Consider the following 24,433-nt stretch of genomic DNA (forward strand, 5'->3'; position numbering starts at 1 on the left):
TTGAGACAGGGTCTTGCCAGGTTGCCCAGGCTGGCCTTGAACTTGCCATCCATCTGCTTCAGTCTCCTGAGTTGCTGGATTTTCAGGTGTGTGTCATTGGGTCTGGCCAGAAGCTGCATTTTTTTTTTTTTTTTCTGGTATGGGGGATTGAACCCAGGGGCACTTAACCATTGAGCTACATCCCTAGTCCTTTTTACTTTTTATTTTGAGGTAAGGTCTCACAATATTGATGAGGGCCTAGATAAGTTGCTGAGGCTGCCTTTGAACTTGTGATCCTCCTGCAGAGGCTGTACTTTTTAACTGTTTTTGTCCATCTTTCTTTCTTTCTATTTTTTTCCCCTCTTGCCTAGTGATGGCCTTCTGATTGTACACAGGTATAGAGTTAGGGACTCGTGTGTCTTAATTAGCTGGTCTAGTCAGCTTGATCTGAAAAGGGCTAAGTAGTCAATAATTACAATGAGAATTTAAAAGTTGTGAGTCTCATAGCAGGGATGTCTTGACTTTGGGGACATTTTATAATAGGGATAAGATTTACTTTGAGTCTTTAAGGTTTTTATTCCTTATGGCAAAATAATATGTGGGTTTTGAGTTAGTCTTGGATTGTCTGCCCTCCCCACAACCTTCAGATTTTCTAGTTTTGTCATTGGTCAAATTTTAAAACATCTCAGTTTTTTCATTCCTTAATACTAACTCTCAATAGTATTGTTCTGGGGAATAAGCAAAATAATACATATAAAGTCTATATAAAATACATGCAAAGAATTATGCCTTATAACTATGAGGCAATCAGGCAATTGATATTTTTCCCCACCTTTCTTCCCTTCTTTAGGTAGAGACAACCCCTACCCATTATTTTTCATTGCTTCTTCATAACTGCAAGGTTCCTGCACTCAATTGTGCTTATAATAGATCACACAGGGTTATTTGGGTCCATCCCAGTTTCCAGTGTTCTAATCTATTAATTTTGAATACATATTTGTCAAGTGGTATAATCTTATTTCTAGTTTGGAAGTTGCTTTGCTGGTAAATATGAAGCTTCCCTTCTTTATTTTTTTAGGCTTCATGCCATAGGACTTACCTCCTAATTGCTAAAGTCAAGGACCTTTCTGAGAAGTTAATGTTACTCTTGGTTCTGGGTTTTGTTTTGCCTGCCTTTCTTTGCTGAGCCCTGCCCCTGTTGTGAAAAGATCTTTTTCAAGCAAAAGAGAACTATCTTATCTCTTTAGCCATTGAATTCCTCCATTTTAATTCTTATCACTTTAAAATATTTTCAGTTCTACCAGGGTGCCTAAATGCTTTTTCTTTTTCTTTTCTTTTTTTAATTTGGGGTATAATTTCTCATTTTTCCAAGTGTACAGGTTACAGAATCACATTAGTTATATTCTTGAGTATATACATGTATTGTCTTTGAGCTTGAGGTTGATACTCTGTCATTTCTGAATGTTCTGTTTGTTTGTGAACCTTGTGTTTCAGCTGTTACCTACATTCTTCAATTCCCTCTTCCTTGAGGGATAGGGGTGTTTGGAGTGAGGAAGGGGAAGGGAACGTATAGATGCCAGTATTGGGCAGTCACATTAGAATCAGTACCCCTTTTGCAAGCAGGACTCCTCTGGATTGGGATTAATGTGTATATATTTTTATAAAGCTCCTCAGAGGAGTCTAGTTTACACCTATGGAGAACCACTGATTAGTATAATGGCAACCAGATTGCATTCTTTCTCTTTGTAGTACACACTTTGGTTTTCTTACAGATAAGAAAATGGATTCAGATTGGTCAGATTTTGGACTTTCTGTGTCAGGGAGATGTGAAAATGACAAATACTTCTGAGTTTCAGTTTTACATCATTTAAAGGGAGCAGTATCTTTTTTTTTGTGGATTGGTCTCTGTGTCCTCTATTCTGTACCATTGGTCCACTCGCCTGTTTTGGTACCAGTACCATGCTGTTTTTGTTACTATTGCTCTGTAGTATAGTTTGAAGTCTGGTATCGCTATACTGCCTGATTCACTCTTACTGATTAGAATTGCTTTTGCTATTCTGGGTCTTTTATTTTTCCATATGAATTTCATGATTGCTTTATCTGTTTCTACAAGAAATGCCGTTGGGATTTTGATTGGCATTGCATTAAACCTATAGAGAGCTTTTGGTAATATCGCCATTTTGATGATGATAGTTATGCCTATCCATGGACAGAGTATATTTTTCCATCTTCTAAGACTTTCTTCTATTTCTCTCTTTAGGGTTCTGTAGTTTTCATTGTATAAATCTTTCACCTCTTTTGTTAGGTTGATTCCCAAGTATTTTATTTTTTTTGAGGATATTGTGAATGGGGTGGTTTTCCTCATTTCCATTTCAGAGAAGATTTGTCGCTGATATACATATTTGACAAAGGGGCTAAAAGCATGCAATGGAGGAAGGATAGCATCTTCAACAAATGGTGCTGGGAAAACTGGAAATCCATATGCAACAAAATGAATCTGAATCCCTTTCTCTCGCCATGCACAAAAGTTAACTCAAAATGGTTCAAGGAGCTTGATATCAAAACAGAGACTCTGCATCTGATAGAAGAAAAAGTTGGCTGCAATCTACATACTGTGGGGTCAGGCTCCAAATTCCTTAATAGGACACCCATAGCACAAGAGTTAAAAACAAGAATCAACAAATGGGACTTACTCAAACTAAAAAGTTTTTTCTCAGCAAGAGAAACAATAAGAGAGGTAAATAGGGAGCCTCTATCCTGGGAACAAATTTTTACTCCTCACACTTCAGATAGAGCCCTAATATCCAGAGTATACAAAGAACTCAAAAAATTAAACAATAAGAAAACAAATAACCCAATCAATAAATGGGCCAAGGACCTAACAGACACTTCTCAGAGGAGGACATACAATCAATCAACAAGTACATGAAAAAATGCTCACCATCTCTAGCAGTCAGAGAAATGTTTTTGTTACTATTGCTCTGTAGTATAGTTTGAAGTCTGGTATCGCTATACTGCCTGATTCACTCTTACTGATTAGAATTGCAAAACCACTCTAAGAATTCCATCTCACTATAGTAAGATTGGCAGCCATTATGAAGTCAAACACCCACAAGTGCTGGCGAGGATGTGTGGAAAAGTGTACATTTGTACATTGCTGGTGGGACTGCAAATTGGTGCGGCCAATTTGAAAAGCAGTATAGAGATTCCTTGGAAAGCTGGGAACGGAACCACCATTTGACCCAGCTATTCCCCTTCTCGGACTATTCCCTAAAGACCTTAAAAGAGCATACTGTAGGGATACTGCTACATCGATGTTCATAGCAGCACAATTCACAATAGCTAGACTGTGGAACCAACCTAGATGCCCTTCAATAGATGAATGGATAAAAAAAAATGTGGCATTTATACACAATGGAGTATTACTCAGCACTAAAAAATGACAAAATCATGGAATTTGCAGGGAAATGGATGGCACTAGAGCAGATTATGCTAAGTGAAGCTAGCCAATCCCTAAAAAACATGCCAGATGTCTTCTTTGATATAAGGAGAGCAACTAAGAACAGAGCAGGGAGGAAGAGCATGAGAAGATTAACTTTAAACAGGGATGAGAGGTGGGAGGGAAAGGGAGAGAAGGGAAATTGCATGGAAATGGAAGGAGACCCTCATTGTTATACAAAACTGCATATAAGAGGAAGTGAGGGGAAAGGGGAAAAAAAAAAAAACCAAGGGAGAGAAATGAACTACAGTAGATGGGGTAGGGGGAGGGGAGGGGAGGGGAGGGGGGATAGTAGAGGATGGGAAAGGCAGCAGAATGCAACAGACACTAGTATGGAAGTATGTAAAAACGTGGATGTATAACCGATGTGATTCTGCAGTCTGTATACGGGGTAAAAATGGGAGATCATAACCCACTTGAATCAAACGTATGAAATATGTCAAGAGCTATGTAATGTTTTGAACAACTAATAATAATAAAAAAAGGGAGCAGTATCAAACTTCAGGTCCTTCTTATTTTTATTTTTTTGATACTAGGGATTAAACCCAAGACCACTTTGTTCTACTACTGAGCTACATCCTCAGCCCTTTCTGTATTTTTGAGACAGGGTCTCACTAAGTTGCCCGGGCTGATCTCAAATTTGTATCTTCCTCCCTCCGCCTTCTGAGCATCTACTATTATGAGTATGTGTCATTGTGCTTGGCTCACCTTTGGGTCTTTGTTAAAGAACTAGTCTATCTAAGATCAGCTGAATTACACAGCATCATTGAAGCACTTGAAGTAGCTGTTGGGATTGTTGAATAATATCAATAACATTGTTTGTGTTATAAGCATTTAAAAATGAATTTGAGGATTTTGCTCTTATGTTACTAAACTTACTATCTGCTGATATTTTATCATGTGAATTTTTAAAAATATAGATTTATGTGGCAGTTCTTAAATCTCTGTGTCTGCCTCTCTTCTCTCCCTTTTTGAATCAAGTCATTCAGCCTCTGAAGAAGCTTCAGGTTCAGATTCAGGCAGCCAGTCGGAAAGTGAGCAGGGCAGTGATCCAGGAGGTGGACATGGGAGCGAGTCGAACAGCAGTTCTGAATCTTCTGAGAGTCAGTCAGAATCTGAGAGTGAATCTGCAGGTTCCAAATCCCAACCAGTTCTTCCAGAAGCCAAAGAGAAGCCAGCATCCAAGAAGGAACGGATAGCTGATGTGAAGAAGGTATCTTCTTTGTTGTACAGTGTTGACGTGCTGCTAGATAGAACCAGCCCCCAGACCTATGAGTTTTAGCCACCTTTTCTATATTTGCAATGCCTTTCTGATTTACCAACTGATTCAGTTAACAGAGCTTTAAGAAAAATATTTAGTAATATAAACTATCCAAGTATAGGGCAAAAGTCAAATTTTTGTAGTTTTGGTCTTTAACTTAAAAAAATAGTTAAAAAATGTTATGCTATGCTAGTATCAGAGAACACCACTAATAGTTAATAGTAATTCTCCTTTTGATTGTGGAGTGCAATTGTAAAGCTCAATGAAAGATAATCATGATCCAAGAATAAAGACAGTTTTTGATAGCACAGCAATGGAAGAGAAATACTTGTTATAGAAAAAAAAGAAACAGAAAAGAATCTTCTAGTAAAGAATGCAAAAGGGCAAAAAATTTGAGTCATGTAACATTTTCTTATTGATGGTCAAACTTTTTAGAATGCATTTCTTTTGTTGGAAAAAACTAATTACTTGGTTTAATCATCAGATTGTAACTTTTTTTTTTTTTTAGTTGTAGATGGATACAATACCTTTATTTTATTTTTGTGTGGTGCTGAGGATCGAACCCATTGCCTCACAAATGTTAGGCGAGCGCTCTACCTCTGAGACACAACCCCAAACTCAGAATATAATTTTTAAAATATAATTTTGAGAGAATCTTAACTCGGTCACTGAAAGTTAAAAAAAAAAAAAAATCACTCTCCACCTCCTACTCCACCCATGGTATTGGGGATTGAACCCAGGGCCTTACACGTGCTAGGCAAGCAATCCACCAGTGTAATTCAACACTGCCAGCTCCCAAAGACTATTGCCTTTTTAAAATTTTTCACATTACAATTATCCATAGTAGTGGGATTCATTATGTCATGTTCATGTATAATTTGATTAATCTCATTTCCTAGTACCTTTCCTTACTCTCTTCCAGACTATTGCTTTTAAAAATTTAGAAATATAGCATGTTCAATTCTCAGTAATGGGAGAAAAAGAACCTTAATGAAATCAAAGGTTTTATGCCAAATCATTTTTTATTTAAGCTATACTCGAAGATATAAATCTGTTTTGCACACTCAGATTTTCATAATAATTACAAGTAGGTTTATATTACCTGCAAGTTCAACAAACAACTTAAAAAACAAAACCACTGGGCTGGGGATGTGGCTCTAGTGGTGGCGCGCTCGCCTGGCATGCGTGCGGCCCGGGTTCGATCCTCAGCACCACATACAAACAAAGATGTTGTGCCCGCCGAAAACTAAAAAATAAAGATTAAAAAAAATTCTCTCTCTCTCTCTGTCTCTCACTCTCTCTTTAAAAAAAAAAAAAAAAACACTTTTAACTCTTAAGCCAGATTTAGAATCAACTGTGTTAGTTCAGATTTTCTCTTCCCAGCATAATTGTTGCTTAATGGTATGTCGACCTTTAGGAGCTTGTTAGGTTGGAGAATCCTCATGGCAGTCTAATAGGAAAATGAAAGATGTCCTTACTAATAATAATTGTCAGCGAAGCCCCTTTCAGACACTCAAGTGTTGCTTGCTCCGTGTGTGGTATACTTTTTAAAAATACAGTTTAAGTGGCCCTTTTTTTTTTTTTTTTCAAAAAGGTCAAATAGAAGTGTTACTTAGAAATTGTTTACTGAGTATCATCAGAAATTTGCCATCCGGCATGTGTCAGAAGGTCTTGCTCAGTGATGCTTAGAGCCTAATTTCTGAGCCTGGTTTACCCTGTACATCTATACCAGGTGTTCTTTTCAGAAAACTCCAATGATTTTTTTTTTTCCACATTTTTTTATTGGTGCATTACAGTTGTAATATTGATGGGATTTGTTATTATGTATTTGTTCCAATACATTGTTGAATGAAATATGAACACAGAAGTCTAGGTATAATTATCTTTCTTGGGCTGGGGATGTGGCTCAAGCGGGTAGCGCGCTCGCCTGGCATGCGTGTGGCCCGGGTTCGATGCTCAGCACCACATACAAACAAAGATGTTGTGTCCACCGAGAACTTAAAAATAAATATCAAAAATTCTCTCTCTCTCTCTCTCTCTCTCTCTCTCTCTCTCTCTCTTTCCCCTCTCTCACTCTCTATTTTAAAAAAAAATTATCTTTCTTATAGTAGGAGCTCTTTACATGTAGAAGTAAAAGGAAACTGTAGAAATCATGACTTGTAAGTTTAAAGTTTTACTGAAATCTTGGTTGACTCTCTGGGATTCACAACTGCTATTTCTAAGATCTTATTTACTTTCTTTAATAACCAAGAAATGAGAGAAGGCATTGCCAAGATTGAATTCATATACTTAGCATGTGCAAGGCCCTGGGTTCAATCCCAAGCACAGTGGTGGGTGGTGGTAGTGGTTGTAAGTGGACCTAGTAGCAGTCAGAATGACTGTATTGTGCCTTTAATAATGGTAACTCTAAAATGAGAACTTAATAGAAGGCTTGCTTTTTGTGTACGTTCTTTTCATAAGGTGACATCCCTCACCTTCCCCCAACAGGAAAAAAGTTCTGTTATTTATGTAGGATTATTCAGTAGTGATAACTCCGAGGGTAGCTTTTTCATGGAAGAGTTGAATTAGATATCATTGGTCCTCAAAAGGACAAATATGATCACAAGATGATTTTAGGATATAAGCATTATGGTATATTCCGTGATAAAGTTGCAATAGTTGAACAGAATACCTGGCTAATTTACTAAAGTAATAAAACTGATTGATGTAGTTAAATTTAAATACAATTTAGCCATCCTCGTTAATAAAAGTTCCATAAAAATTTGTGTTGATTCATGTAAATAATTTCAAAGTTCTAGTAGAGGTCCCAAAAGGAGTTGGGGTTGCAGACACACTACAGTGAAGCACTTTCTTTTTTCCTTTCTCTGTCATATTTGTCTGGCTTGTTTTGCGTTTACTTGCCTCTTGCACCTGTTTTTCCAACCACTTGATTGTTCCTAATTCATTCTGGTTGGGCTTTTTGTCTTTTAACTCCAAGATGGTTATTCTAAGATAATTAGAGAATCTAAGAATACTAAATTGCATGATTATGTTAGATTATAGTTCTAAGATGCCTATTTTTGGCCTTATTTTTTTAAATTAATTAATTTGTTTTAGGCTTTGTTTTCTTTATTTTCCTATTTTTTAAGTCATTGTTAATAATGTCTTTCTTTGGCATGGTAATATGGTATTTTTTTAGATCAGCTTTTATCAGTTTTCTGTTTTAGAATCCAGTTTCCATGCTTTCAAGTGAAAATATTTTACCAGTCTCAAGACAGTGGCTCTCATTTCCAAATGTTTTTGTGACATTGCCTGTCATTTCTGTTTTGATAACAAACCTACTTTTCTAATTTTTGCTTTTAAGCATTTTTTTTTACATGTTTAGCTACTATTAGACTTTTTGTGTGTGTGTCAGCATTCCACAGTCCATGGAATCCCTTTTGCTTATGAGATTTTGTTTTAAAATAACAGAATATATTAGTTATCTCTGGGGACGGAGAGTAAAATTTTAGTATCTCTTTAATTAGTCCCTTATTTTTTTTAAAAAAATATCTTTTAGTTGTCAATTGACCTTTATTTTATTTATTTATATGTGGTGCTGAGAATTGAACCCAGTGCCTCACACATGCTAGGCTCTACCACTGAGCCACAATTCCAGCTCCTAATTAGTTCCTTAAGTTTTTTAAAGCACTGGTGAGGATTTTACTAAAAGTCCAAGTCATAAAAGCAAAGGACTAATTATGGTTTGAGAATAAAAATAGGTGTTCCTAGAATAAAAGGATAGCAGTGTTCTTAGAATTTCTAACATGTATCTGAGAAATACACAACCTGAGGAACTTAAAAAATATGTAAATACCCTGATTCTTACTTAATTAGACTTGAATTTCTGAGTTGTAGTTTTGTAGTAGAAGTTGAATCTCAGAAATTAGGGAATTAAGTTGGACTTGGTGTCACATCCCTGTAATATCTTAGTGGCTCAGGAGGCTGAGGCAAGGAAGATTGAAAGTTAAAAGCTAGCCTTGGCAACTTAATGAGACTCTTAGCAACTTAATGAGGCCCTGTCTCAAGATAAAACACAAAAAAGGGCTGGGGATGTGGCCTAGTAGTTAAGTGCCCCTGGGTTTAATCGCAGTACAAAAAAAAAAAAGAATTGGGGAATTTAAAATTCATCAGTACATACTTTGTCTTTAGTGAAATTGCTATTTTGCCTAACCATATTATTTAACTCTTTTTTTTAAGTTTGTATTTCAACAATGAGTAAACAGTGTGTCCTATAACTTACCAGCCTTTATTAAGTAATGAAGGGAATTTTAAACTTTGTGTCCTAGCATTATTATGCCTCTTCTTTTTAAAGATGGAGCTTTGTTGTATCATAAACAAAATTAGCCACACAACTCTTTTGGTATTTAATTATGTGAATTCTTTTGAATTTAAATAAATGTTCCTGTGATTTAAATAGTAAATGGAGATCAAGAAAAAAAATTCATCCATGGCCTATTAATTTTACAGATGTGGGAAGAATATCCTGATGTTTATGGGGTTAGGCGATCAAACCGAAGCAGACAAGAACCATCACGATTTAATATTAAGGAAGAGGTAAGAACAAAAATTGTTTTAAGGGGATACATACATTTAAATTTCTTATTTTATCCTTTGTGACTGTGGAATGTGTTACTATTAATAAGACTGAACTTCAGGCATGGGAGTTAATTGACTTTAATGTGAGGTTTCTGTGGCCAGAAATAATAAGGCAAGAAGTTAAATACAAGAAACTTACCCAAAATATAATAGTTAATGTTTCAGTAGAATATTAGAGTGTTACACAAAACAGACCTCAAATTTTTTTAAGTTAATTTTCTCATAGTGAAATTGATTGCAGCAAGATTTTTTTTTTTTAAACCTCTTGCTTCTAGATGTAGATTTGGTTGAACTGATGAACAAAGAACAATGGAAAGAGTTTTGGACTTATTGCTGAGAAAGGAAAGGGGAGAGTTCTTAAGTAATGTATTTTATCCAATTTCTGTAAATTTAGTTTTCTTGATCGTTTTTAGTGTGAGATAAAACTAGTTTCCAATATATTCACTCTCTGATCTAATTATGAGAGATTGAATAGATTGGTGCTTTTTGAAACTGGTATTATGTACTGGAGTTGTTTGTGTATAGAATCAGACTTCTTTTACCATTCTCAGATTGTGTGATATTTTTGTGGATTCTTATCTTTATATTAGATTGATAGACTAGATTCTGAAGAGATACTCTTGTCTCAATAAAATGCCCCCTTTCTGCCTTCTTAGGAGGACTTTGATATTCTTAGCTATTTAACATTCTTCTGAAAGTTATAATATTGATAGTCAAAGGTTAGTGAGTTGAGTGTGGTTTTTTTTTTGCAAATGTACTTTAAAAATCTAATTCACCCTAACATATCTACATTATATTTGTGATGTTTGATTTTGAGTGACCTCTGAACTGGTTTGTTTTTGCTTTCCTTTTTCGTAGTGTCTATCACTAGGTTACTGAGCCACACTTAAACCAATCACATAGTTTGGTAAATCTTTTTCTTTATCTCAGTAGGACATAAGATTAACAGGAATACTTAGCCATTTTGCTTAATGTTTGGGGAAAAAAGCTGTTCAAATGTCTATGACTATAAACTTGTCTTGGCCTATTAGCAAAGCACTTTTGGCTCATGATTTAACTTGCTTTTATAATAAGTCAAAAATGAATAGATCAGCAGTCAGAGGCTTTAAGGCACACTGACTAAATGTGGTATTTTCATTGATATTTCGGATCTGCCCTATCCAATAGGGTTGCCACATGTGGTTTTTAAATCTTATATTAATTAGAAATAAATAAATTTAAATTTTTTTCTTTAGTTACAATAGCCTCATTTCAAGTGCCCAGTAGTTACATGCGGTTGACTACCATATTGACATTACAGACATAGAACATTTACATCATTGCACTGCGGAAAATTTTATTAGATATTGTTATTCTGGAAGTCAAGCTGAGAAATACTTTTTGGCTTTAGACATAACTCAGTAATTAACAGAGAGACATTAATTTTCAAAGCAAAAGAAGAGTGAGATCCATCAAACAAGTGCATAGATTTCCTTCTGTCTAAAATCTCATATTTAATAATGCTATATTGAATAGATTGTAGAACCAGGAGGTAGCGTTATCCCAACGAATTGTGCATTAAAGTCTGTAATCGTTTTTCCCCCCTCACACACTGAAGGCAAGTAGCGGGTCTGAGAGTGGGAGCCCAAAAAGAAGAGGCCAGAGGCAGCTGAAAAAACAGTAAGTCTTTCATGGGGGAAATTACTAAATCTGGTAGTTATAAACATGTCAGCATTTCTAGGAAGCATTCATTGTGTCTTCCGTCTGTCCCAGGTCTGAATCTTCCTTTGTTTCTCTTATGAGCTTGGGTTACTATTGTCCTGCTTTTTTTCAGCAGTAGAAGCATTTGAAGCTAGGACTTCTTAGTTTAACACATGGAAGGGTTCCACATGTGCTTGGGCTGTTTCTTGGGGGCAAATTCCAACTTCTTCCGTCTGGTGTAGCTCAACTTAAATTTTTATTAAAATATACATTATAGTTAATTAAACAAGGAACAAATTTAAACTTGCCATTTTTTTTTCTTTTATCATTTGTCCTTTATGTTGGCATGGCAGAGTTATATTGGTTGGGCACTCATTTTGGTATGAAATTATATACTATTGTTCTCATATCATTTTTTAAAAAATATTTTTTAGTGTTGATGGATCTTTATTTTATTTATTTATGTGTGGTGCTGAGATTTGAACCCAGTCTCTCACTCATGTGAGGCAACCACTCTACCACTGAGCCACGACCCCAGCCCCATATAATTTTTAACATTGTAGTTTATAGACCAGAAAATTTTAATTCTTGGGCTCCATGAAAATTACTTTGTAACATAGGTTATGTGTTGTTTATTATTATTATTATTATTATTATTACTACTTTTTTTTTTTCTGAGTACTGGGGATTGAATTCAGGAGCACTCAACCACTGAGGCACATCCCAGCTCTATTTTGTATTTTATTTACAGACAGGGTCTCACTGAGTTGCTTAGTGCCTCTCTTTTTCTGAGGCTGGCTTTGAACTTGTGATCCTCCTGCCTCAGTCTCTTGATCCACTGTGATTACAGGCATGTGCCACCGTGCGTGACTCATTATTTTTTAATTTAAAAGATTTCTCTGAAAATTATTTGATTTTTGAGAAATAATTTTTAAAATCTTTTTTTGGAGAAGGTACAGTTCCTTCAATTATATGAATTCTGTATATCAACTCAGAAAGATTTAGATATTCAAAACTTTGTAGACCAGTTTGGGGATTGTAGTTGCACACAATACCTTTACTTTATTTATTTATTTTTATGTGGTGCTGGGGATTGAGCCCAGCGCCTTGCATGTGCTAGGTGAGTGCTGTACCCCTGAGCCGAAACCCCAGCTCCCAGTTTCGGGATTCTTGTGTTTATTATCTATGGCTTCTTATAGGAGTTCCAGTTACATACTATCTGATTCTAAAGTATTAGTAATTTTTAATTACTTTAAAATGTATTATTATTAAAGATTAATATTAATTTAAAAAGTTGTCCTTCTAAAATAGTTATACTAATTTGGCCTACCCAAGAGTTATTAGAAACTGTGCTAAGATTTTGTGACATTTAATATAGATTATTATAGTACTTTGCAGAAAAGTCAAGTGTTTAATATTGTCCTGCTAGAGTACATCCAATATCCATTTTTGTTTTAAGTATCTACTTAAGTTGGAGAAATAGCAATTGTAAGCAGACCTAAGACCTAAGAGTTTTTGACATTTTATTTAGAAGGCTTTTTTCCTACCTCTGTCCTACAATCTACTTGGGAGATTATGTTTTCTGTTGACTGATATATGGTTTTTTGGTGATTTTTTTTTTTTTCCCCTGAAATGTGCACTTTGACCAAATTGTGGGGAAGGTATGCAGCTTGTATTAGCAGGCACCCTCTGATGATCTAAACAAGTGATCATCTACTCATTTGCTTTTTTGTTGTAAGTGTTCTTTTTATATGTATTTATGTGGACATACACATAGTTTTTTTTCTGAACCATTTGAGACTAAAGTCTTAATACTTCATGGCCTTTTACCCCTAAGTATTTCTTTTCTTTCTTTTTATTTTTTTGGTGGTACTAGGATTGAACCAGGGCCTGTGCATGTGAGGCAAGCACTCACTCTACAAACTGAGCTAAATCCTCAGCCCCCACCCCTAAGTATTTCTTCAGGAAAAAATAGTTTCAACTTAAATAGATTTAAACATTATTGAAATGTCTAATTTATTTTCCAGTTTTTTCAGTCAATCCATTTTTCTACCACCACTACATGATTCATCTAGCATCAGATGCTATATATTTAGATGTCAGGTTTCTTTTATCTGGAGCATTTTATAGCCTCTCTCTGCTTTTATGGCATTGATATTTTTGAAGAATGCAGTCTTAAACGAGTATATGTTCTTTTGGGAACTAAGAAGAGACTAACTCCCATAGTTATAATGTATAAGCAATTTTTAATCTTACTTGAGTTTACTTAGCACTATGGGCCTGCACAATATTTAAAAAACATTTTTTGTATCAGCAATGTTGACTATTGGGGGTCCTGTGAATAGGAATATGTATTTTTGGCTTCTTTTGAGAAATATCTTTCAAAGCTGATGCATATATTAGTGAGTGGCTATGAGTTCTCTACTTTACCCTTCTTGCAGTCCTTACCTGGTTCCAGTAAGTTATTTACCTGCTGACTTAGAGTCATATACATAAACTAAACTTTGGATTTTCTTTAACCCACTTATGCTAATTTAAATCTTTAAATTATTTTTTTAATGCAATACCTGTAAATATTGTCAACATTTGAGTAGTGTTGTATACCATGTCTGCTGACATTATGGTCTAATAGTGTTTAATGATATTCTGCAGTGGTTCCAAAACCCAAGTAGAATGTGAAAATTTTAGTCATAACTATGAAAAGTTTTTCTCATGGGATCATAGTTTTGTATTCCTTTCCAGTGTTTTGAATTGGGAATCTGTCACAAACCTGTGACACAATGGAAGAGAATTCTTGTTAACTCCAGATTGGAATTGTTTATGAAAGGTATTCTTTCTTGGGGAAATCACTAAAAATTAAATAAGTTAAATCATTTACTTTCTTCTTTTCAGATCTGCCTTATAAAGTAAAGGAGAAGGGAATTCTCTTCTCTAGGCTCTTACAAATGTTTAATGGGGTGAGCTTTTGCAACTCTTGTCTACAGTTCGGACCCATACTATTGAAAGTGGCTTTTGCTCATTACTTATTTCACAGTTGCTTAGATTTGATTCGCCTGTCTCAGGATTGTGCCCTCCTAAACACTTTTTCCCAGAAAAGGAGAGTTAACTTTACTCATTAACCTACATTTAGACTTCTTATTTGTTTTTATTATCTTGAGGGTCTCATTTGGCTAAATCTTTGTGTTTTTCCTCATCAATTCCTAAGATTTTGGGAAAAATTACATTGATTTCCTCTTAAACTGGATATGATAATTTAGTTTCTTTTGATATATTAAACATTTTGCACTCATGAGATCATATCTTAGATTACTCTTTACTGTAGGTGGACTTACAGCATATGGATTAGTGGGATTTCTTTATAAAATTTGCATTTTATAGGAAGCCAACAGTGTAGGTAAGTGGACAGCAGTTCATGTGCTGGAGAGCCCTATAGACTGTAGGTTATAGAGTAATCTTTCAATAAGTGATAATCACTCTTTTTCACCTCACTTCTTCTACAGAGTGATGTGATGTTGCTGATACATTCTTTCTTGTTCTTGAATATTAAAACTTGAGATAATTCATCCAGTTTCAAATACACGTACACATTCATTCAGGCCTTTTAAACCTCCAGTGGTCCAGATCCTCCTGAAATGTGTAAGACTGACTTTAATTTTTCCTTATTTTTTGGTCTTCTCTGGGTTATGATTGAGAGTAGTGGAGCTAGGGGTTTGCTTTGTGGCCAAGCAATTTGTTTTCTCTGGGAGGAAGGCTTTAGAGTAGTTGATTTACTAAATTTTTTTTTCTTTTTTAAAAATTTTCTTATTAAAAAGTTCCAAATTCTCTTGGTTATTAATAAATTTATAATTAACTGGAAAACTCTAGCTTCAGCATATATTTGCTCAGGGCTTGCTGCCATTTTAGTTTCCTATACTTATAGAAGGGGACTTCACTGATGGCCCTGGTTTAGGTTGCCAATTCCTGGAGGAGACATGTAAATTCAAAATAATACTAGACTTTTTGTTTTTTTTTCAGTCAGCTTTTTTTCAGTTTTGACTAAAAGACCCAACCAGAACAATTGTATAGGAGGAAAAGTTTATTTAAGCACTCATGGTTTTAGAATTTGCAGTCCATAGACAGTAGGCTTCATTCCTTAGGGCTTGAGATGAGGCAGAATAATCATGGTGGACTAGTGTGGCAGAGAGATGCAGCCCACATGATGATCAGAAAGCAGAGAGACTCCACTCAACCAGATACGAAATATATACCCCAAAGGCATACCCCATCCACCTCCTCCAGCCACACCCTTCCTGACTTCAGTTTCCATCCAGTTAATCCCATTATGGGATTAACTCACTGATTGGATTAAAGTTCTCATAAACCCCATCATTTTCCCTCTAAACCTTCTTTCATTGTCTTACATATGAGCTTTTGGGATATACTTCACATCTAAACCACAACAACTTTGGATTTTTCTCATCTTAGGTTGTAATTGTTCATGTCTTTTCAAATATGTTCCTGTGAAACCACTCCTTTTCATTTTGTGTGAGATTCTGAGGGGTAAACTGATTCAAAGGAAACTAGGCCCCCATGTGCTATTCTCCCAGTTGTAGGGGACATCTTCCTTCCTTTCTTTCTGGCAATCACTTTCTATCCTTGGATTCTTATGCAGATGTTTATTGTACTTGGCTCTAGGGTAGCAGGATAAGACAGGTAATCTAAGTGTGGTTAGATAGAAGGAAGTCTTTGTTTTAGATATATGATATTTAGATATTGAGTATTAGCCAATAACTAAAAACCTTACTGTCTTATCAGCCTGTTCTCAAAAGTACTTTACCTGTATGAATGATAGATTTATATGGCTCATTCATTAATCAATTTTTTTACTTCACAGAAGAACATCTTCCATTTGCCAGGCTTTGTACTAAGCTCTGGTACAAAGGTGGACAAAAATATGTGCTGTACAAGGAGTGAACAACTCTAGGGAAATAGATATGAAAGCACACAGTACTAGTAGAATTTGAATAATATACATAAAAGAGCTCCATTGCCTTTTCATGGAAGGCTTGAATTCCCCTTGCCCTCTTAGGCTTCACCTGATTCAGGTATAGGTTAACTTGTGCAGCTTTTGGAAAGGGTCTCAGGAATCTGCAGATTAACCCCCCTTGGAACAAGCTTTCACTATTACTTTGACCTATTCTCCTGTGAAGAATATTGGTTTGACGTTTCAGGTTTTTTTTTTTTTAATATTTATTTTTTTAGTTATAGGTAGACACAAAATCTTTATTTTATCTTTATGTGGTGCTGAGGATCGAACCCAGTGCCTCATGCATGCAAGGTGAGCACTCTCTCTCTGAGCCAGAATCCTATCCCCTGACTTTTCAATTTTGTAACAGATAACTTTAGTGTGACCACACTATCTATAAAGGGACCCAGAGGAACAGTGGTAATTGTTTTGTTTATAGAGAAGCGTTGCCTTTAAGTTTTTTTTTTTCCCTAGGTTATTTAACACCCAGTAGTTGTTACGTGTTCTTTACTCCTTACAGGTGAGAAAATGAGCAAGGTCTTTGTAGTATCTAGTTTGGTCCTTAAGTAAACTAAAACTGTTTTGGGTCCAAGGATACCAATAGGTTATGGCTTTTAAGCCTTCTAAGTTCTAAAGGGGCAAAAGAATATTTACCTTATCTAATAATAATTAAAAACTATATCTTGAGCTGACAGATTAGTTAAGTAGGTTTATCATTGGAAAATAATTTCAGGGACCTTCCTTAAATATTTAATATAAAGGTTCTCAAATTTATACCCAGTATTATATGTGAATTTGTTAAAATTCAAAATTTTAGGCCTTACTTGAGACCTCCTGAATAGGAAACTTTCCAGGGCCCAGAAATCTTTTTTAACAAACCTTTTAGGTGTTCCTGATGCATGCTAAAATTTGGGAACCATTGTTCTAGTATGTATTATGTTTTAATTCTTGTCATAATATAGTAGTAAATAAAAAAAAATGAGAAATTTAACATTTTCTCCCAAAACAAATTGAAAAATACACTCATAGTTTCCATTGTTTGTTTATTTGAGATGAAATAGGAATAGATATGTAGCTAGGAAGGATCACAACCAAAATTTAAATAGAGCTAAAATAAATCTCTTTTAGCATGATATCTCAAATATGCATGTTCTGCCTTTTAGATAATTGTATTGAATTTATTTTGTCAGATTGTGGAATAATTATTTTAGAAAAAAATTATTTTGTTTTGCTTTTATTGCAGAGATAAATGGAAACGGGAGCCCTCAGAAGATGAACAGGATCAAGGCACCAGTGCAGAGAGTGAACAAGAACAAAAAAAAGTGAAAGCCAGAAGACCTGTCTCCAGAAGGTATACAGTTGGTTTTAGACCTCTGCTTCTGGACGAGCTCAATTTGCAATACATCGGGAAGGATGATGTCTTGCAGGAATGAGAGCCTTAAATAGATAGGACAAGTTGCAGTTCTGAATTCTAAATGTCTGTTGTTCACTTTGTGCTAGCTTGTATCCTCAGCAAGTGCTTAAATGACTGGGTTGCTTATATTAATTGTGGGTGTTTTTGTAGTTTATGGTTCCAACAGTGGATTTTTTTGTTTCTCCATGATAGCCTACTTATGAGGGTATCTTCCACTTACAAAAAATTTCCTGCTTGTCTGGCCAAGGTACAAGTTCTCTGTGGGACAATTAACTCTTAAGTTTGAAATACAGTTTAGCTGACTTATAACATACTTGATTGTTAATGTCCTGTTCATATAATTTATATATAATACTAAGCAGAAAATCTAATTGTTTGAAGATGAGGATAGCCTGAGATGGCAGTAAATTTTAGTAACATTTTGTCAGAAAGATGGTGGCAATTTCAGGTAATGTTGATAGGAAAAGGAAGGTAGACAGTCCCCAGGAAAATTTACATTTTTGTTGTATTGCTAAGTGATGGAGTCAGCAAACTGTGGTCTTTAGACCAAATCCCACAAACCACCTATTTTTTATGGCCTGAAGGATAATACTTCTTTTGTAGATGAATATTTATTATTTTTAGGTTTGAATCCCAATTAACTTATTAAGTTTTATATTTTCAATTCTGGGAATATTTCAAGATTTTGACACAGGTGCATTTAAATGTTGGAGATCATAATCTAGAGTTTATTATAACATATAATAGCAATGACTGTTATTACTGCTCATACACCTATTTTCTCAAAAAAATAGAACTCTAGGGCTGGGGTTGTGGCTCAGTGGCCTCATGAGGCTCTGAGGGTTCGAGTCTCAGCACCACATACACATAAATAAAATAAAGGGCCATCAACAACTAAAAAATATTTAAAAATAATAGGACTCTAAAAATATAACTATTTCAAATGTTTGAATAAGTGGTATATTTGGTGTTCAATTTTAACTTTTTTAGGTGTTACCTTAAATGGAAAGATGGGACATAATAGGTTAAATGAAATGTTGTTCTCTCAAAAGGAGTACCGGTCTTTTCTTTAGAAGATAGATAATCACAAATAGTATACTCAATGGTTAAGTTTATTTTGAATTTTGTCAATAAAAAGCTTGTGAAAATTTTAAATTTTTTTCTTTATATAAGTATCAATATAATGATCTCAGTTTTGCCCTTTGGCTGGCAAAGCCTATAATATTTACTCTCTGTCTATGTACGGAAAAAGTTTGCCCACCCTTGGCCTAGGACATAACTTGTATTTCAATACTCTTAGGAAAATTCATAAGAATATTGTGTTTCACCTTAATTGAAGCTCACAGGACTGTTAACTCTTAATTCTGTCTTCTCCGGTTGTTTTTTGGTACTAGGTACTGAATCCAACCACTAAGTCACATCCCTAGATCTTTTATTCATTTTATTTTGAGACAGGATCTCACTAAGTTGCTTATGGTCTTGCTTAGATGCTTAGGTTGGCTTTGAACTCCTGCCTCAGTCTCCTGAGTCTCTCTTCTAGGTTTTTAGGGCTAGTGTAAGAAACAGATAATTGTTATTGTGAATTTACTTCTCCTTTTTTCTTCTTCTTTTACTTTTCCTTTCATGATCTTAGACTGTGACATTCAGTCCTGGCTGTACATGGGACTCAGGAGAGGGGGCCTTGCTCTGTTGTACTAGAACTATGGCAGGGTACAATCATTTTATAGTCTGTGCACATGAAGAGATTATGTGGGGGTTGAAGCTCAGGGGTAGAGCACTTGCCCAGCACCTGTTAGGTACCGGTTTCAATCTTCAACACCACATATATAAATTAAACAAAGTAAAACAAACAAAAAGATTTAAAATCATGTGTAATTTTTTCTTGTCCTTTACTCACTTTTACACAGACCACGAGTGTTCTATGCATCTTGTTATGCATGTTTCTTGGATATCTTTTCATATTAGTACCCAGGAAACTGCCTTTTTCTTTTTTTGTGATTGCATAATAATCAGTTACCAGATGATGAACATTTATTAGAATTTTTCTAATACTTTATAATTGCAAGTGATGCTACTGTGAATGTCTATGTCTTCCCAAGTATACATCTGTGAAATATATTGTTATAAGTAAAATTGTTGCATTTTAAAATTTGATGGATATTTCCAGATTGCCTACCCAAAAGATACCATAAGCAACGTGCTACATATATATTTTTATGTTAGGTGATACTGATGAACAGTTGAGAACCATTATCTCCCATAAATGATTTAGGATTATCAGCATTAGAATCACTTCCATGTAAATTAGAATCTCAGGGGTTGGGATTCAAGAATATGCTTTTTTTTTTTTTTTTTTTTTTTTTTGGTCACACTGGGGATTGTACCCAGGGCTTCGTGCATATGTGCTAGATGAGCACTCTACCATTGAGCTACACCCCAGCCCAGGAATATATTTTTAACATTTGCCAAGTGGCTTATATATGTGCCATTGTTCTGGGAAATATCATTATATAGATTTGAAGTAGATTTCACATGTTAGAATAAAAGCTTTGCCATTGTTTTTCCTTCTCATTTTAGGACAGTTCCCAAACCTCGGGTTAAAAAGCAACCTAAGGCTCAGCGTGGAAAGAAAAAAAAGCAAGATTCTTCCGATGATGAGGACGAAGATGATGAAGCTCCCAAAAGGCAGACTCGTAGAAGAGCTGCTAAGAATGTTAGGTAAGTTGTGCCCCATTGGTGTAATTGGCTAGATCTTGTTTTTAGAGTCTAAGATTTTGCATTTGATAGATCTATGTTGTTTTTAGAAATCCGTTTAGTTTTCTTGGAAAAGGAATAGTGATAATTAAACCAAGAGGAATGAGAAAGAACAACAGTAGATCATTTTAAACTACTTCAAGTTCATGTCCTTAGTGGCACTGTCAGCATTTTATAACATTACTCTTTTTTTGCGGGGTGGGGGGTGGGGGGTGTGTGTGGCAGTTCTAGGGATTGAACCCAGGGCTTCATTCATGCTAGGCAAGCACTCTGTCACTGAGCTGTATCCCCATTCCTTTTATTACTCTTTTGAATGATGCAAATTATTCTGAGGTTTGGTTTATATGTTGATAGTTATAATTTTAATCCAACTTAGTCATAGAAAGTGAAATAGATTCAAACATTAATATTTTAATTTGTAGAGTTTGAAAGACATTTAATTTTTAGAACATATGCAGATTTTTTAATAGTCTTCCTAGAGATCTAAAAATACTAATTATTTGTCCAGTATATCCAATTAATAATTATAAACTAATACTCAGCTTTGCATATGCCTGTGTATAGCTTAGCAGTTTTTCTGGTTAAAGCATTTAAATTTAAATGTTATCCAGTGGATTTTTTTTTTTTTTTTTTTTTTTTTTTTTTTTTTTTTTTTTTTTTGTGGTGCTGGGGCTTGAACACAGGACCTTGTGCAGGCAAGGCAAGCACTGTACCAAATGAACTATATCCCCTGTCCCTTTTTATCCAATGATTTAATAACAGTTTTTTTCTTTCATTATGCATTTTCTTTGGATAGCTTCTTCATTTACGTGATAATAATCTCATTAAAAAACGAAAAAAGGCATGTCCTTGTAGTTTTGCATTATTGTAATTTTATTACATAAATTAGTATAGGTACACTGTTTTCATTTGAAACGTGGGTTAGCCTTCTTGCAGTTAATCAGTGATCATGAATTGATACTTGCATTGAGTCCAATGAATGGCAAATCTGTAAAATAGTATGTTGGAATCAAAGGAATATGGTTCCTTTTTCTGGTGATATTGTATTATGGAGGTGTTTAATCCTTAAACTATAATTTTCTCAATTATTCAGTATTTTTTTTCATGCAGTTATAAAGAAGATGATGACTTTGAGACTGATTCAGATGATCTCATTGAAATGACTGGGGAAGGAGTTGATGAACAGCAAGATAATAGTGAAACTATTGAAAAGGTCTTAGATTCAAGATTGGGAAAGAAAGGAGGTATGTATCTTTGGAAAGCAAAGTATTTTGAAATCTGCTTAGTAAGGCCCAGATTTTATATATTTTAACCTGGATGTGATAAATTTCAGGCATCTGTTGTGAGATGTGGAAGTCTGTTGAACTAATAATTTTTCAAGCTGAGGACAAAGGAATGCATCCTATATGTCTTTGATATTTTAAATTAAGCTAGTAAAGATAGTAGAGATACTGCTTTTTTATTTTAAATATTGCCTATTAACCTTTAGCAAAACTATTTAGTTAATTGTTCTTGAATCTGTAAAAATATCAAACTAATCAAATATATATTTGAATAATAGCAAAAATGTTTTAAAAATATCTATTTGAGATATCTCATAACTTTTTAATCTTTTTGTTTTTGGTCCCTTATTTTGGCTGTACTTGAAGTAGAGAAATAGGAGAATTAATGGAAAGATTTGGGAGGGTGGGAAAGCAGGAGAGGATTTTGATTTTCTGTTCTTATTCCTGGCAATAGGTATTTTTTGTTTAGTTTGAATTATTGGACTCCCCCCCTCCAAAAAAAAAAAAAACTTTTTATTACATTTGGATGTTTGATTTATTTCACTGGCAAACTTTGGAATACCTTTTTTTTTTTTTTATTCTGGGGATTGAACCCAGGATCTTGTGCTTGCTAGGTAAAAAGTCTGCCACTGAGCTATACCTGTAGTCCTTTTTAAAAATTATATTTTGAGACAGATTCTGGTTAAGTTGCATAGACTTAAGCTTAAACTTGTCATCTTCCCTTTTCAGTCCCCAAGTAACTGGAATTAATTATAGGTGTGTGTTCTCTTACCTGACTAGAATATGTTTTAATGCACAAAAGTCAGGTTACCTCTTTTTGTTTTGATTTTGTTTTTGCGGTACTATAACTTAAACCCAGGGTTTGGTGGATGCTAGGAAGCACTCTGCCACTGAGCTACATCAGCAGCCCTGGGTTAGCATTTTGAAAATATTTGAAATTATTGGTAAGTTCCACTCTGTGTTGTAAGTTATGCTTATTTGAAGTCCAAGTATTTTGGTGGTTCCTTTTAAGAGGTTAGACAGTTGCTAACTTAGGAAGCTTTTTAGTGTCTGATTTTACGCTCTCTTTTTCTTTCTGAGGTGCTGGGAATCAGACCCAGGGCCTTGCACATGCTACCACTGAGCTATACTTTTTAAAATTTAACTGAATCCTTTTGCAGCCACTGGAGCTTCTACTACTGTATATGCTATTGAAGCTAATGGAGATCCTAGTGGTGACTTTGACACTGAAAAGGATGAAGGTGAAATTCAGTACCTCATCAAATGGAAGGGTTGGTCTTATATCCACAGTACATGGGAGAGTGAAGAATCTTTACAGCAACAGAAAGTGAAAGGCCTAAAAAAACTAGAGAATTTCAAGAAGAAAGAAGATGAAATCAAACAATGGTATGTTTCTTACCATGGATTAAATAGATATTTGCAGCCTGAGAGAAAGGAAGATTTTTAAATAATGTACTGAGAACACAGCTATTTAGGATCTCACTCTTGCCTTCATCATGTGAATACAGAGCTAACTGTAGTTCTGTTTTATAAATTAATTGTGACCCCAAAATACTATATATTTTTGCATGTGGCTACTCATTCTTTAATGTTAGTGATAGCAGCACATTAAGCATTGTTCATACATTATGTCTTTCATCTTCACAAGAACGGGATGAGATTTATAAAGTAACCCCTGCATTCTAGACAGGAAGGATGAGGTACAAAGCAACTCTACAAGTGGACCCAGTACTTGAATTTTGGCCCCTGAGTTCAGAGCCTATTCTTTACAATACCTAGCTGACTGTGGTTAGACCGTAGTGGCTTAGACATCATGTCTAATATTCTAGAACTCTCTGGGTTATGAAACACTTAAAACTAATACTAGTTTTATATAATTTTCAGAAATGATATGAAGGTGTTTTAAAAAAAATCTCATGCCTAATTACTAGTAAAGATTACCAAAGGGACAGATAGAAGTAACTTGTTAGCTTTTCTAATCTGGATTTTTGGTGTGATACATGTGCATAGATCCCCTAAGTCTAATTGGTATGTGCTATTTCTGTCTTCTGTCCAGGTTAGGAAAAGTTTCTCCTGAAGATGTGGAATATTTCAATTGCCAACAGGAGCTGGCTTCAGAGTTGAATAAACAATATCAGATAGTAGAGAGAGTAATAGGTAAATACATAGAAACTTACTTTAGCTGAGTTTGAACTCAAAGAATAATGGCTTTTGCTTTTAGCATAATGTACATTAAAAATTGCATTCTCTAGTTTTACTTCTTGAGAGTAGACACATACTTAGGGTTATCTTGAAGGAAAAGCTAATAAAATTTGCTCATAGATTTGGGTATGGGAGTGAAAGTGGTATCAAGGAGATGTCAAGTTCTTTGGCTTGAATGTAAAGATCAAAGGAAGAATTAATTTTTGGAGCAGAAATAAAGAGCTTGATATAAAGTTTGATATACTTTTTAATCATCTAAGAGGAGAGTATTTTGAAGGCAGGAGTATGTATAAGCCTGGGATGTAGCTCTTTTAGTTTAGGCCAAAGATTTAAATTTGGGCATTTATCAGTATATAGGTATTTTTTTTTTTAAGAGATTGAACCCAGGGCCACTTAATCACTGAGCCACATTCCCAGCCATTTTTATTTTTTTATTTTGAGACCAGGTCTTTCTAAGTTGCTTAGGGCCTTGCTAAGTTGCTGAGCCTGGGTTTGAACCTGTGAAACTCCTGCTTCTGTGTCGCAAGTTGCTGGGATTATAGGCGTGAGCCACTGTGCTCAGCTATAAGTAGTATTTTAAAGCCTAAATTTAAAAAATGATTTTAATGAGATTATTAGGAATAGAGAATACATGGTGAGAGGAGGAAGTCTGAGATCATTCTACTGTGTAGAAGTCTGAAATAAGCATTCAAATGAGAGGAAGGACAGCCAGTGTGATAGGAGGAGAGCTGAGAGAGAT

The 24,433-nt window shown here is 34.9% G+C and overlaps 1 protein-coding gene across 1 annotated transcript in view; it reads left to right on the plus strand.

Moving 5' to 3' along the window:
* The window catches only part of Chd2 (chromodomain helicase DNA binding protein 2), a 121,839-nt gene that overhangs the window by 18,590 nt on the left and 78,816 nt on the right, over positions 1-24,433 (plus strand). The window contains exons 3-10 of the mRNA XM_077800220.1: positions 4,460-4,691; positions 9,228-9,314; positions 10,954-11,015; positions 17,285-17,392; positions 20,033-20,173; positions 21,320-21,453; positions 22,653-22,878; positions 23,549-23,649. Coding sequence (XP_077656346.1) covers positions 4,460-4,691; positions 9,228-9,314; positions 10,954-11,015; positions 17,285-17,392; positions 20,033-20,173; positions 21,320-21,453; positions 22,653-22,878; positions 23,549-23,649 — 1,091 coding nt within the window. The remainder of the gene's footprint in view (positions 1-4,459; positions 4,692-9,227; positions 9,315-10,953; positions 11,016-17,284; positions 17,393-20,032; positions 20,174-21,319; positions 21,454-22,652; positions 22,879-23,548; positions 23,650-24,433) is intronic.

The sequence above is a fragment of the Urocitellus parryii genome, chromosome 6, assembly GCF_045843805.1.
Source record: "Urocitellus parryii isolate mUroPar1 chromosome 6, mUroPar1.hap1, whole genome shotgun sequence".
In the NCBI taxonomy this organism is placed as follows: domain Eukaryota; kingdom Metazoa; phylum Chordata; class Mammalia; order Rodentia; family Sciuridae; genus Urocitellus; species Urocitellus parryii.